A 16,527-nucleotide genomic window follows, 5' to 3' on the forward strand; every position below is an offset into this window, starting at 1 on the left:
TTTATTTTTGTGTATGGTGTTAGGGAGTGTTCTAATTTCATTCTTTTACATGTAGCTGTCCAGTTTTCCCAGCACCACTTATTGAAGAGGCTGTCCTTTCTCCATTGTATATTCTTGCCTCCTTTATCGAAAATAAGGTGACCATATGTGCGTGGGTTTGTCTCTGGGCCTTCGTTCCACTGATGTATATTTCTGTTTTTGTGCCAGTACCATACTGTCTTGATTACTGTAGTTTTGTAGTATAGTCTGAAGTCTGGAAGCCTGATTCCTCCAGCTCAGTTTTTCTTTCTCAAGATTGCTTTGGCTATTCAGGGTCTTTTGTGTTTCCATACAAATTGTGAATTTTTTTTGTTCTACTTCTGTGAAAAATGCCATTTGTAGTTTGATAGGGATTGCACTGAATCTGTAGATTGCTTTGGGTAGTAGAGTCATTTTCACAATGTTGATACTTCCAGTCCAAGAACATAGTATATCTCTCCATCTGTTTCTATCATCTTTAATTTCTTTCATCAGTGTCTTATAGTTTTCTGCATACAGGTCTTTTGTCTCCTTAGGTAGGTTTATTCCTAGGTATTTTATTCTTTTGTTGCAATGGTAAATGGGAGTGTTTCCTTAATTTCTCTTTCAGATTTTTCATCATTAGTGTACAGAAATGCAAGAGATTTCTGTGCATTAATTTTGTATCCTGCTACTTTACCAAATTCATTGATTAGCTCTAGTAGTTTTCTGGTAGCACCTTTAGGATTCTCTATGTATAGCATCATGTCATCTGCAAACAGTGACAGTTTTACATCTTCTTTTCTGATTTGGATTCCTTTAATTTCTTTTTCTTCTCTGATTGCTAAAACTTCCAAAACTATGTTGAATAAGAGTGGTGAGAGTGTGCATCCTTGTCTTGTTCCTGATCTTAGAGGAAATGCTTTCAGTTTTTCACTATTGAGAATGATGTTGGCTGTGGGTTTGTCATATATGGCCTTTATTATGTCGAGGTTAGTCCTCTCTATGCCTACTTTCTGGAGGGTTTTTATCATAAATGTGTGCTGAATTTTGTCAAAAGCTTTTGCTGCATCTACTGAGATGATCGTATGGTTTTTCTCCTTCAATTTGTTAATATGGTTTATCACATTGACTGATTTGCATATATTGAAGAATCCTTGCATTCCTGGGATAAACCCCATTTGATCATGCTGTATGATCCTTTTAATGTGCCGCTGGATCCTGTTTGCTAGTATTTTGTTGAGGTTTTCTGCATCTATGTTCATCAGTGACATTGGCCTATAGTTTTCCTTCTCTGTGACATCTTTGTCTGGTTTTGGACAAAGGGTGGCCTTACAGAATGAGTGTGGGAGTGTTCCTTCCTCTGCTATATTTTGGAAGAGTTTGAGAAGTATAGGTGTTAGCTCTTATATAAATATTTGATAGAATTTGCCTGTGAAGCCATCTTGTCCTGGGCTTTTGTTTGTTGGAAGATTTTTAATCACAGTCTCAATTTCAGTGCTTGTGATTGGTCTGTTTATATTTTCTATGTCTTCCTGGGTCAGTCTCAGAAGGTTCTGCTTTTCTAAGAATTTGTCCATTTCTTCCAACTTGTCCATTTTATTGGCATACGGTTGCTTGTAGTAATTTCTCATGATCCTTTGTATTTTTGCAGTGTCAGTTGTTACTGCTCCTTTTTCATTTCTAATTCTATTGATCTGAGTCTTCTCCCTTTTTTTCTTGATGAGTGTGGCTAATGGTTTATCAATTTTGCTTATGTTCTCAAAGAACCAGCTTTTCATTTTATTCATCTTTTCTACTGTTTCCTTCATTTCTTTTTCATTTATTTCTGATCTGATCTTTATGATTTCTTTCCTTCTGCTAACCTTGGGTTTTTTTCTTCTTCTTTCTCTAATTGTTTTAGGTGTACGGTTAGGTTGTTTATTTGAGATGTTTCTTGTTTCTTGAGGTAGGATTTTGTATTGCTATAAACTTCCCTCTTAGAATTGCTTTTGCTGCATCCCATAGGTTTTTGGTCTTCGTGTTTTCATTGTCATTTGCTTCTAGGTATTTTTTGATTTCCTCTTTGATTTCTTCAGTGATCTCTTGATTATTAAGTAGTGTATTGATAAGCCTCCATGTGTTTGTATTTTTTACAGATTTTTTCCTGTAATTAATATCTAGTCTCATCGCATTTTGGTCAGAAAATACACTTGATACAATTTCAATTTTCTTAAATTTACCAAGGCTTGATTTGTGACCCAAGATGTGATCCTTCCTGGAGAATGTTCCACGAGCACTTGAGAAGAAAGTGTATTGTTATTTTTGGATGGAGTGCCCTATAAATATCAATTAAGTCCATCTTGTTTAATGTATCATTTAAAGCTTATGTTTTCTTATTTTCATTTTGGATGATCTGTCCATTGGTGAGAGGGGGGTGTTAAGGTCCCCTACTATGATTGTGTTACTGTCGATTTCCCCTTTTATGGCTGTTAGCATTTGCCTTATGTATTGAGGTGCTCCTATGTTGGCTGCATAAATATTTACAATTGTTATATCTTCTTCTTGGATTGATCCCTTGATCGTTGTGCAGTGTCCTTCTTTGTGTCTTGTAATAGTCTTTATTTTAAAGTCTATTTTGCCTGATATGAGAATTGCTACTCCAGCTTTCTTTTGATTTCCATTTGCATGGAATATCTTTTTCCATCCCCTCACTTTCAGTCTGTATTTGTCCCTAGTTCTGAAGTGGGTCTCTTGTAGACAGCATATATACGGGGCTTTTTTTTTGTATCCATTCAGCCAGTCTCTGTCTTTTGGTTGGAGCATTTAATCCATTTACATTTAAGGTCATTATTGATATGTATGTTCCTATTACCATTTTCTTAATTGTTTTGGGTTTGTTATTATAGGCCTTTTCCTTCTGTTGTGTTTCCTGCCTAGAGAAGTTCCTTTAGCATTTGCTGTAAAGCTGGTTTGATGACACTGAATTCTCTTAGTTTTTGCTTGTGTGTAAAGTTTTTAATTTCTCCATTGAATCTGAATGAGATTCTTGCTGGGTAGAGTAATCTTGGTTTTAGGTGTTCCCCTTTCATCACTTCAGGGATCTTCAGGGATACATTTTAAAAAGCAGTTCACTGTTCAGAATGCAGGATCCATCTCAAAATGCACATACAGTTAAGTAAAAAAGAGAAACTGTTGTGTAACGTAGATACATGTTTCTAAATGAGTAAAATCTGACTAACAAGACATGAGTGAATCTGTGGGTAGGGTGAGTGAGAGGAAGACAACTGAAAAAGAAGGAGACAGAAAATGAGAAAGATAAGCTGAACACACATGACGATGCTGAATAACTCATGAATGCAACTCACTTCCATTAGGAGTGCTCTCTGGAAATATATTTTCTTCACTGGCAAGGCATCAAGGAGAGAAAATTAACATTTTATGTATATGGGAAACCACTGTTATGACTAAATGCATATTTAAAGGTATTCAGTTCAATATCCTAAAGGGAGTATAAAAAATAAAGAAAAATGGAAAACAAGACATACCATAAATCTTTTTTATACAAAAATTCATTAAATTAAAAAAAAAACTCAGATAGAGTACATTTCCTCAGAACTATGTACTATTTCAAAAGAATTTCTTCAGTTATATGTCACATTATGTTTCAAATAAAGGAAAAAATTCCTACTGTTTTTGCAATGATGTCTTTTTCTTTCTTCTGCTGAAGAATTGGCTGAAGTGGTGGGAATTCCTCTGTACTTCGTTTACTGATGACATGATGCCCCAGGTGGTAAGCGGCTTCAATCTGAATTGGGGTGAGGATGTCCCGTACATCTTTCTAAAGAAATTGAAAACCATATGAATTAATAACAAAAATAAACATCTAAATAAAAAAAATATATAAAGTCCCTCCTTTCCTGCATAAGGTCAAACACAATATATGGAAGTCAAAGAAAATCCTTTCCTTTTAAGCTAAATTGTTAAAGAATTGAACTATTTTCACACATTACAAAAGCAATCACGTTTATTAGGAAAAAGACAAAAGGTATTAAAAATGAAAAACCATAACTATCCAATAATAGTTATGAAGGTCTACATTTTGGCATATTTTCTTCAATACTATTTTCTATGCATACAATTTTCTTATTGTTACAGTTTTTCTACATTTATTGTGCTTTTACATTTTACAAAGAAAGAGTTCTTGGATTTATTTATCAATGATACAGGAATTGTAACCCATTTGGAATCCTTTCTTCTCTGTATGACACTCTTTTAAGTTTAAAATCTTACTAATTTTTTACACAGCATTTATCATTCTTAAGCTTCTTTATATGTAGTAAAAAAGTCTTTGAGTGATTAGGTTTTTAGAATTTATTGTCTTCTGCCCCCCAAGAAATGACTCTTGAGTTTATTACACTGGTTGTCAATTCATATATTTTAATCTTTATTTCTACATGCAGGCATTATTTTTCTCTCTTTTAAAAACATTTTCCCATGATCTTAAAATTTATTTCATCTTTTCATTCGATTATTCAAGCCCCTTCATTAAATGGGAATATACAACATTACTATCAAAATTATTTGCTAACATAAACATCCACAAACACTAAAATAACTGACAATAAAATAACTTTGAAGTAGTTTGGCATTCAATTAAGGAAACACTTCCCTAAATAGTAAAGGTGTTCTAGAATCCCAAGTCTGTGAGAAAAAAAAAAAAAGGAAGTCAAGTAAGATAAAAAACATGGCATCTCTTAGAAAGCACTTCTCAGGCAGCCCTGCCTAGACAGATATGAGATTTTCAAAATATACTGAAAGCAGACTCATTTATTTTTCTCCCTATCTAAGAGGATGGGCAAATAAGATTCCACTATAAAGTAATCCATGAGGATTTATAACAGAATTCAGTTGACAATTTAAACTGCATGAAATAAGACATGTTGATGGCAAATCTATAGAACAAGTAGCTTATGCACAACAAAAATTAAAAGTAGATATTATCTCAGGATTTGAGAGAGAAGCTCACAATCAGCAGATACAGTCCACCTACACAGGAACTATGCAGTTTTTCTTTTTCTTTTTCTTGGTATTATAATTGTTACTATACTCAGAAGATATTCAAAGTACTGGTCACACACTTCGTCTTTCACACTAACAATTTAAATGTAAAGCTTGGCTTGACTCTACTTTTCATATGCCTGTTTCAATTTACATTTCTTCTGATTTAAAAAAAAATAGATTCATCAAAGTCCCACTGAAGAAACTCAAGTGTTTTCATTGGGGCTAGACATATTAATTTTAACCATAATTGAGTTTTATATTTATGAGGTTTATATTTACACTTAGTGAGTTCCTTAGTAGATCCATGACATTGTAAGTGACAGACCTCCTATTGAATAATGTCAGTGGATTTCTATTTATCTAGACAATTCAGAGTTGGAATATAGCTTAAACATTTCTGCCTAAAAGCAGATTTCCAAAGCTCATAAATTAACAATCCCTACTGAATAGAAAAAAATACCTATCATACAGATTACTGCTATGCTATTTACGCCTATAGTAACTTTTGATAAAAATCAATGAAGTTAATAAAGATGACGTTTCACATAAGACTACACCTATTCTGTCTTTTATGTAATTATAAAAAAGGATGTAATTGTTTCTTCTCATCATTTACATTATATATAAATTATATAAATATATATATATAAATTGGTTAAAAGCAAATGGTCTGAAGGTAGAGTACTGGGGTTCAAACCTCAGGTCCTTCACTTGTTATCTATACGTAACCTTGGGCAAATTACATAATCTGTCTATGGAACAATTACCTCATCTGAAAATGGCTGGTAATAATGATAATGAAAATGATGATTATGACACCTATACCTTATTGTGAGGATTCAATGACATAATGTATGTAAAACACTTAGTACAATGCCTGGTACATGTTAATGTCTCAATAGATGTTAAATATTATCATTATTATGTGTATATTACTGCAAAATGTAGCTATATAAGCCAACCAAGGAATTACAGAATTTCAATTTCTTATAATAAATTCTGGTGACTATTTGGAAGAAATAAGAAAAAAGAAAATTAGTCTATTGCCAACCAGTGAACACTAAATAGAAAATGAGCTACGTTTTCTACTAATACAACTATTAGACTTGTATTAATTAAGTGGTACCTGGAAGATGTGTAGCATGACTCAGAGTACTCAAGATCTCTCATGGCTTTTCCATTCTCACACATGGAGATGTTTTTATTAGATTACTTGGTAAGTGATCATCTCAACTCGAAACCTTGACCATATAGGAATGCTGCAAATCAAGGTCCAAATCCCAAGTTATCAACTTGTGAAAATGGAACAGCTTGAAGCCCTGAGTATTACAATAGCAAACTTGATTAAATTATTCCCTAGATGTAGGAGCTAGACAGCCACTGACTGTCCCTCCACATCTCCACTGCTTTAATTCTTCTCAACAAGCTTGCTTTGACCACATCACATGTTATCTAATTCATACTAATTTTCCACAAGGTCTTCTCTACATCTGGTGTATATTACTTTCATTATCCTAATTAGCTATTAATTATGCCTTTCTCACAATATATAAAATGTACGTGCACTCTTGCAAGAACTGTATTTGACAGATATTCACACTTACTTAACTTTAACAGCTCCACCTAAGGACAAAAGCTATAATATCAAAAATTCTTAAAGTGACTAATTAATATACAGGAGGAAAAAGTAGATTTGCTTAAAATTTTTAATTTGGATGGGCATGTGCTATCTATATTAAAAATAATGAAGATTCCATGCCACATTTTTATGGACAATTACATAAAACAGGGCACCCACAAGCATGCAAATTAGCACATGTCTGAAATTACACGAAGTCTGCCTTCTTGTCTCACTTTCACAGAAATTTTTATTATGGCCAGCTTGAGAACTGAGCTGTAGGCCCACGTCATCCTATTGTGTTTATGTAGTGAGGGAATTTATTTAAAGGGTGGAGCCAGAAATATTTATAAAATATTACTTAATGAACAATGATGTTGAGGTATAAATAAACATGTGAAAATATCTATTCATGAGTCTACTCTGTAGAAGACAGGATCTAGGGATACAAAACTGAAAGCCGGTGCCTACATTACACTTTAAAACCCATAAATCCACACATGTGGTGGAGGGATGAGCATTCTGATACATGCAGACACAAGTACAGAAGAGGGAGGGCCACCTAACCTACACTCGAAAGGGCATGGGAAAATTCTTACATAGAAGAATTTTAAGAAGGAATGTGATCAGATTTATGTTTTTGAAATGCCCCTCTGGTGCCAATGTGGGGAATGGGTTGGGGTGGGAGAAGGTAAGACTGAGACATAGATTGGAATCTGAGCCAGCAAGGCCCTGTGTAATTATAACCATTTTATCTAGTAAGTATGTTTCAGAGGGTGAACTGTCAAACATCTGGGACTACAACTTCTTGAGAAAAGACAACACCCCCAAGACAGGTGCCCTCACCATTACACGAATAGAACATTACAGATTTTCCCTCATAGAATTCTTTAAAAAGCTCTGAGAACACATAATCTATAAATTTATTAAATATTGATTGATTGGGGGACTTATGTAATGAGTTGTGTTAGCTCTAAGAAGAATACAAACATGGAAAACATAATATCCTGTCTTCAAAGACCTTGTAATCTAACAAAGAATTAATATATGTTGGAATAATCAATCATCTTCTAGGTTACCATAATATCAGCATAGTTATATAGTTTGTCTGCATTTAGATTTTCAGCAGAAATGCATGCATATATGGATCGGTCCACAGTGGTTAAAATATAACTACTTGGAGCAAATGGTACTTCATTAAACTATGTGTTTGTATAGCTTAAAAATATAAGTAAATAAAATACAAATACATATATTTAGTAATCAAATATGTGTTCATTTTTTGAAGTTATTACTGAAAATGATGAGTTTTATAAGTTATCTAAAGACTTAGATAACAAAATAAAATTCCTTTATTTCAGAAATCCAAAATCCAGAATTTAGAGAAACCAAAGGAAAGAAAGAATAAACTAATCTACTAAATACATAGGCAGGTTGATTTAATGATTATTATACAACATACTAAGGCCTGGATCTCAGATACCAGTAGAGACAGGCATTCCTGTTCCAGTGACTAAGCTAAATATTTCTAGATTTTATGGAATGCTGTAGACAGGAAGGGAATGTTTGTTTTCTTCTCAAACATCAGAGAGTATTTTGATGCAGAGATTCCATCAAGATCAATCAAGAAATATCTCTAAAAACGTGAAGGTAAGTCTCACTACCATGGCTGCTCCAACATTTCTAAAAATTGGTGCCAATTGTTGAATGGGTTTCTCTAAATCAAAACAGCCTCAAAATTATCCTTTGTCCTAAAATCTTGTCCTAAGAAATCTCTAAGACCTAATCAAGTTGTACCTTTGAAGATAACAAAGATTCATTTTCATATGCTTACATGGATGGGGAAACATTTTCATAAAGGGAAAAGCGAGGTCCAAGAGAACAGAATTTCAATAGATAAAACACTATAAGGCATAAAAAAATTAACCATTTGCCTTCTATCATAGAAACCTTTTATTAACTCCCAACTGTAAATTCTAGATTCTCCTTTCATAACATCTAATAATTTTAAGGCTCTAACAGTAAATATTAAAGCTTGGCATAATTATAAACAACCAAAAAATGGAGTTCTATAAGGAAAAAAATAATTTCTGCCTTATTTTCTGAGGAATACATTTTGACCATTCACAGAAAACAATCTTAGGAAATACCTGTTTTAATTATGAATAGATGAAGTAGACTTGAGAAAACTGATGTGCTTACCAACCAGATAAATGACCATATAGTCTCAGAAAAATAACATACCAGCAAATGTATATGCTAGTGATGTGATACTTATTAGATTGCTAACAATGTCTCCTATATTCCAAGAAGATCCAATACATGAAACTAGAGAATGTGTGATTAAAAGAGAAGGACTTAATAAAAGCCAAGTTTTATGAGAAGATTTGGATTTTCTAACATAGCCAAATTCTCTACTAACAAAGACTGTGATGAGTTTTTTAAATATAAGTAGGTTTAAAGACTTTCATTTATGTGAGATCATCAAGGGATTGTGAGCAAGAATAAAAATAAAATTCAATTCTTTTTCTCACCTTCAGGTCCCCAATGGCTCTAACATGTTGTCATACTGATGAAATCTTTCTGGCTCATTCTCTTTAATACTCAAGTCCAACAATGTGCTGCTCCCACTGGGACCTCCAATTCAACTTTGTTCCCCTGTCCCTCACACACCTTCTTGCTGTCCTCTCTCCTCTCCTTACCCTGCTTAATCTTCATGGCCAAAAATATAACCACTCCCTTGCATACTCCTCGGCTCTCTCGTGCGTTCCTTCTTTGCTTCACTCTATTGGCAGACCACAACCATGGCTGATTGTAACTCTTCATCTACTCCCACCTGTAAGGTTGAACATGACTGGAAAAAACCACAACCATACTGACTCGTCTCACTTTCTGATGCAACTTAGAGCCTAACTCCATCTCAGGACCATACTGTACTTTCTCACTCTCCCACTCTCCTAGAAGACTACTTCACACCTTCTTCCTGAACTCTAAACACCACTTCTCCCATTCCGATGGAAGCTAATGCCTTTGCTTCTTACTTCGCTGATAATATTAAAGCAATCAGGAGAACTTCCAGTCCTCTCAACCACATCTGCCCAGCATCTGCAAGCACATAAACAAATGAACTATGCATGTGCCTATCTAGAGTCAATCCTTTCATTTGTACAATTAATCCCACCCCTTTTGCCCTCTTTGCGCTGATTCTTTCCTCTTATCTATCTCATTTGCTCTATTGGAACACACCCATCAGCATAAAAGCATGCTATTCCTCCCATCTTAAAAGAAACAAAAAGTCTCTCCACTTCTCTTGTCCGCTACTGACTCCCCACCCCTTTTCTTTAGCTCCCCTTGGAGCAAAAATCTGTGAAAGAATAAGCTACACTCTGTCTCCAATTCCTCTCCTCCTTTTCCTCTGAACCGCTGTTGTCATGATCACCAATAGCTTCTACATTGCTAAACCCAATGGTGAGTTCTTAGCCCTCATCTTCTTCAACTAAGAGGAAAGCACTGAAAACACTGTCATGCCTTTCTCCTTGCCCTGCTTTATTCACTTCACTTCCGGGATGCCACAAGCTCCTGTTTTTCTTCCTTACTGATTAGTCCTTCTCATCTCCTTAGTAAGCCTTCTCTTCTCTCTAACCACTTCATGTTGTAGGGTCCAGAGTGCAGACCTTAGCTCTTTTCTCCTCCTGTGATGATCTCAGCCACCTCATATGACTTTCAAACCCATTCACATGCCAAATATGCATTGTTATATTTCCAGTTCCATGCCCCTCTCCAATTCCAGATGAGTATATACAATACAAATGATTAATTGCTGTTTACACTTAAAAGTAAAATAGGTCTCTCCAGCTCAGCAGGTCCACAACTGAACTCCAACATTTTACACCCAAAAGTTGTTTCCCTTGCCTATTGATGAAAACTGTATTCTTCTAGTTGCTTAGGCTAATGACTTTGGAGTCGCCTTGGAGCCTTTCTTTCTCAAATGCTAGACATCCAATCTTTCAGTAAATTTTGTAGAATCTGTCTTCTACTACTTCTCAGCAGATCCACTGCTACCACCTTCGTTGGAGCCATCATCTCTCACCTGGCTTATTACAGTGTTCTCTTCCTCCTGCGTCAACCTGTGGTTGCCTACTGTGTAGTCTCAACATAGCAGTTAGAGTATTCCTTTTTATTACTCAGTCAGATCATGTCAATTATCTGCCCCAGACTCTACAATAGATCCCCATGCCACTTGGAGAAAAAGTCACAGGGTCTTATGTGATTTGACTCTTTTTCTACTGCTCTCCCCCCTGGCTCACTCTTCCAGCCATCCTTGCCTCCTCATGGTTTCCTAAAACAACCAGGCTCATTCTTTTCCTGATGCTTTTTTACCTAGCTCTTCTTTCAGTAATGTTCTCCTCCTGGATCAGGGGTTCTCAAAGCACAGCTCTCAAGCTGGCAGCATCAGCATCACCTGGGGACTTTGTAGAAAAGCAAATTCTCAGGCCTTGTTGAAGATGTACTGAATCAAGAACTCTAGGTGGGGCCCAGCAATCTGTGTTTCAACAAGCCCCCCAGGTAATGCTGTTGCATGCTAAAGTTGCGGACCACTGCCCCAGACATCTACATGGTAACTTCTTAGCTTCCTTCAAGTCTTTGCTCAGATGTCACCTTCTGAATGAGGCCCACTCTGCCCACCCTATTTAAAATTGCATTCTTCACTCCTTCCCCAGAACTCTATAATTTCCTGTGCTCTGCTCGCCTTTCCTTTTTCCATCACCCATATAATCCTCTAAAACAGGGGTTCCCAATCCCTGGGCCATGGACCGGTACCAGTCTGTGGCCTGTTAGGAACCAGGCTGCACAGCAGGTGGTGATTGTGGGGTGAGCAAGAGAAGCTTCATCTGCCGCTCCCCATCGCTCCCCATCACTCACACTACCACCTGAACCATCCCCCCCAGTGGAAAAACTGTCTTCCATGAAACTGGTCCCTGGTGCCAAAAAGGTTGGGGTCTGCTGCTCTAAAATACTATAAAATTTACATTTTGTTACTATTGTGCTATTGTGTTACTATTTGTTACTATTGTGTATTGTTACATTTTGTGCCGTTGTTTATCTCACCACACTAGACTATAAACTCTATGAGGGTGGTAATCTTTTTGTTTCAGTCACTGACCTATATAAGTGTCTCAAACAGAACCTGACACTACATAGGTACTCAATATCTATTAACTGGAAGAAGTGGAACTTAATTGGTACAGCCAACAGGAGCTATGCAAAGAAAGCATGCCCAACTAGCAGGCAGGGAGTCCTCTGAGAGGTGGGGGCTGTGGCCCTGAGCACATAATTAACAAGTGTCACCTTATTTCACTGTAAGGGGCGCTGAGGTAGAATGCACATGTATATTAACACTCCTGACACCGGACACGCTTTACAGAACAAAGGAACAATCCGGTTAATGTTTCCGAAAGCCTCGGGTACCATGCTGGTGGGGATGGGAAATGCACTCATTATATTTTCATCTCCTCCTAAATAACAGCTAGGGGTCCTTGACAAAACTCAAGGTTAGGGCAGCTGTTTCTGGGGTTCTTACACCTGCCTTTGGATTTGTTGCAAGGGAGAGTGTTGGAGTAGCCTTTTGCCTTTCTATGTATGAGTTTTAAAACGTCCCAAACAAAAGCAAGGTAAGTTAGGAAGGAAAAAAAATATTGGAAGAAACAATCACTTTTTCAAAAACAGTCCCTCTATGTACCAATCCCAGAGCTAAGTGCTTTTTTTTGTCATTGACAGTATGGCCCAAAGTCATGGCTGTAACCTGCTGTTGTTGTGTTACCATGGTAGTGACAAGTGTACATGCAACTAACACAGAAACCTCTGCTAAACTGTCATTTCTGGTACAAATCTATGCTGAAGAAAGTGCACAATTTTGATGAACCCTTAGTCTTAGGAACAATATCAAGAAACGGGACTAAATAAATCAGATCAGTTTGCTGCCATTTATACAGATTCAACACAATATGTCTGTCAATGCCTGATGTTGGTCCTTTTATTGCCCTTTAAAATGGTCTCGGTGTTAGTCTCTAAAATTGATTAACCTGAGTAAAATCAACTATGCAGAATTAAAAAGAAAAAACCCTCTTTAATCCCCACCACATCAATGATGGTTGCACTAATATCATTCTATACTTTTGGCTCTTAACCATCTAATAGCTTTACTCTAGTACAACAATAAAAACTGTAAAGGGAAATGAGGAAATAGCATAGGGATTATTGCTGTTAGCATCTAATAGTCCTGATGCTTGTTTGCATTTGCTTGGAATAAGTGTCTAAGGAAAAATGAAGTTCTAAACTGAGGTTACTATTTGAAATCCCAGAAAAGGCTCCTGGGAATAGTTTGGCTTTTTTGGGACAGTAGCTTTTCTGATGAAGTACACCATTCCCTAATGAAAAAGACCTGGCACTGCTTCATACGATAAAATGTGATCAATGCAAGGAACGTGATGATCCGTTTGGGAATGAGTGTTTTAATAAAAGAAACATGAAATTGGCTGTGCTTTGGCAGGATATACCCCAAACCATCATGAGAAGCATCATCCTGGCCCACAGATGATCCCCATCACGCTACAACTGTGCAAGTTCCCACTGACATCACCGACAATGCTGGCATAGAGACAAAGGCACGATCCAAAAGCAGTCACGTTGGATTCTGCTTCTTAAAGTCACATGAAAAATAAACCAACTTCCCTGCCTCCCCCCACCCTCCAATATCTACCAGGAATAGATCTGGGGCTCAGCAGAGCTACTCGACATTTACATTTTTAGGCAAGTGCATAAACAGAGAGGGACAATAGCAATTGTGAAGAGGAAAAGGCAAATCTTTAAAAACAGGCAAATCTTTAAAAACAGTGACGCGGTAAAATGTGATAAATGTGAAATAAGGAAGAAGGAAAAAGTAGAGTTTTAATTATCTAGGTCTGACACAGGATCATCTACCATTTTGACGCTGGAACAATAGATCAGCTAGTTCAAGTAACACTTGCTTTTCACTGTGTTTTATAAAAGATACCAATGCAAGAAGATTTAAACGTATTGATAATATTGAAGTTTACGTATCTGTTAATAAAAACAAGTTTACATTACCCGCATAAATGCTTGATGTGTTTTACAGTTAGTCACTCTGCTTGATACTTTTATGTTTCCTGTAATCACATCAGAAGTTCCATTGGAAGAAAAGTAAAATCTCGATGGAGACTCTGCCTTTCGGTTCACATCCAGGCTCATGTTATAAAACAAAACTGCAAAAATGTAGAGAGAATTGCAATTAGTATAATTATCTAAAGGCATTTGTTTTGTTATTTTTAAAGTGATAATAGTCAAAGTTATATAGAATACTGGAAATATATTAAATTCTCTTCATTAAATAACTTTCTAAAAACTAACCTGAAATATGAAAGCGGGAACAACTTAAAATACACATTTCAAGAATTATTTTTATAACTTAAAAAAAAAAAAGATTTATAGGGGCTTCCCTGGTGGCGCAGTGGTTCAGAGTCCGCCTGCCGATGCAGGGGACACGGGTTCGTGCCCCGGTCCGGGAAGATCCCACATGCCGCGGAGTGGCTGGGCCTGTGAGCTATGGCCGCTGAGCTTGCGCGTCCGGAGCCTGTGCTCCGCAACGAGAGAGGCCCGTGTACCGCAAAAAAAAAAAAAAAAAGAATTATAAACTTTTCTCTGTTCCTACTTTTAAAATTAACATCTTTAGTTATTTGCTTAATCCTCCTACATATAAACATTTCACAGCTACACTACCAAAGTTGTTACTAATAATAAAAGTCTTGAGTTAAGTTTCAGATTTCTTCGAGTCCTTTTGTCCGTAGAACATCTGACTGAGGAAGTACAGGCACCCAAATGTCACTTGTAATAATTTTATCTTGTGTGGTTACAGAACTAATTTCATATATGGTTGGGTTCATTTATTTCCATTTGTTTCCATTTTGAGGGGTTGCTATTTTTCTTTTGTTTTTTTTTTTTAACGTGAAGTGAACACATGGTTTAAAAGTCAAACCTACATAAACAGCTGACTCACAGACATCTCCTTTCCAGCCCTAGACCCTGATTATTTCTCTTCCTTGTTTTTATTGGTTTCTGGTTGGATCTTCCAATGTTGATTTATGTAAAAATAAACAAATATATACAGACATTCTCTCAATAAATATTCTGGCAGTTTGGTAAGAACTTATTTCAAATCTGACATGGTAAATGATGTGCTAAAGAAGATTTTCAATAACCAAAAAACTAAGGAAAATTTACAACAACCAAAAAAAATTCCAAGACCCATTTTACCAAGAAAGAAACAGCTATTTCTTGAATATAAAAGGGTTCTTTGTCAGACTGGTGGTTGTCAGAGGTGAGGGGTGGGGGATGGGTGACGGGATCAAAAGGTACAAAGTTCTAGCTACAAAAAAAGTCATGGGGATGTAATGTACAGCATGGTGACTACAGTTAATCATACTGTATTGCACACTTGAAAGGTGCTAAGAGAGTAGATCTTAACATTTCTTATCACAAGAAAAAAATATTTACAACTATGTATGACGATGGATGTTAATTAGACTTATTTTGGTGATTATTTCACAATATACACAAATATTGAATCATCTCATGTTTTATACCTGAAACTAATATAATGTTGTTTGTCAGTTATACCTCAACTTAAAAAATTGAAAAATAAAAGCCTTCTTTGCAAAACAAGCTACATCTAGTAGTCCACTGAGAGGTCATTCATTATATAGGAGAAATAATTCATAAGTGATATTTAAAATAATTTATATTATTCCTCAAGTGTTCATTTACATTTTAAGAGTATCTTACTCTTCTGGAAGGATTTTATCTACTTCAAGGAAACATAAGTATAAAACCTACATCACTCCTACAGACTTCAAATAAATCTTTCAACCTTCCTTTTATTTAGAAAATAAAGTCCAAATCAATTGGCTTCAAAATTACTATAACTGAGGTTCAATGCCTCAGAGATAGAGTTGCAACTGAAATAGCCATCTACAAATTCATCACCCTGAGCTCAGACAAGATGCACATGAAACAAGGGAAATAAAAATCCGTTCACAGTAAGTGGCAAAATGTCCTGGTTTTATTAAATATGCTTACTATGTGAATTATTTCTCCCAAGGGGTCATTTTATGACAACTATAAAGCATGTTTTGTAACAATGCTATGATTATTTATGATTTTCATATATTTGTTTTCAATCATTTAAAGAAATATTTGGTCACAATGGAATCGGTAGTATGACAAATACTGATTTTCCATAAAGGGAAATAGTTCTCTCTATTTAACATGTGTCTCTCAGATAATGATCAGCTTGTCTGTGTCACTGTGTTACTAGGGTCATGCTCTCCAACTGCTACTTCTTCAATCAATAACCGGATGAAGGTTTTGCCCACTGGCCTATCACTGCATCTTTAATGAGGACTTCTGCAGAGTACCATTAAAAATGAATCTTATCTATATCTGTAAGAAAAGAATCTAAAAAAGAATGAATATACATATATGTATAACTGAATCACTTTGCTGTACACCTGAAACTAATACAACATTGTAAATCAACTATACTCCAATAAAATTAAAATTTTTAAAAAATGAATCTGATCTAAAATAGAAATACCAGGCTCATTCTCTACTTCTTATTACAGGCTAATTCAGATTGAGGCCTCTGCTACATATCTATAGCTTGGTTCAATAAGTATCTGCTACCCTTCATGATGTTTAGAAGACACCCTGCAGGGTCATGGGAACAAACAACTCTTGATAGGCCTTGCGGGGCTCAGGAAATATATGAATTATTAATGTCCAAATGGTAAACT

At 35.8% G+C, this 16,527-nt stretch overlaps 1 protein-coding gene across 1 annotated transcript in view; it reads right to left on the reverse strand.

Moving 5' to 3' along the window:
- Window positions 1–16,527, reverse strand: part of ITGA4 (integrin subunit alpha 4) — an 88,575-nt gene that overhangs the window by 28,350 nt on the left and 43,698 nt on the right. The window contains exons 15-16 of the mRNA XM_081241850.1: window positions 13,787–13,941; window positions 3,668–3,817 (exon numbers count right to left, since the gene is read on the reverse strand). Of these exons, the coding sequence (XP_081097976.1) occupies window positions 3,668–3,817; window positions 13,787–13,941 (305 nt within the window). The remainder of the gene's footprint in view (window positions 1–3,667; window positions 3,818–13,786; window positions 13,942–16,527) is intronic.

Source organism: Mesoplodon bidens (assembly GCF_964165515.1).
Source record: "Mesoplodon bidens genome assembly, chromosome: 8".
Taxonomy (NCBI): Eukaryota; Metazoa; Chordata; class Mammalia; order Artiodactyla; family Ziphiidae; genus Mesoplodon; species Mesoplodon bidens.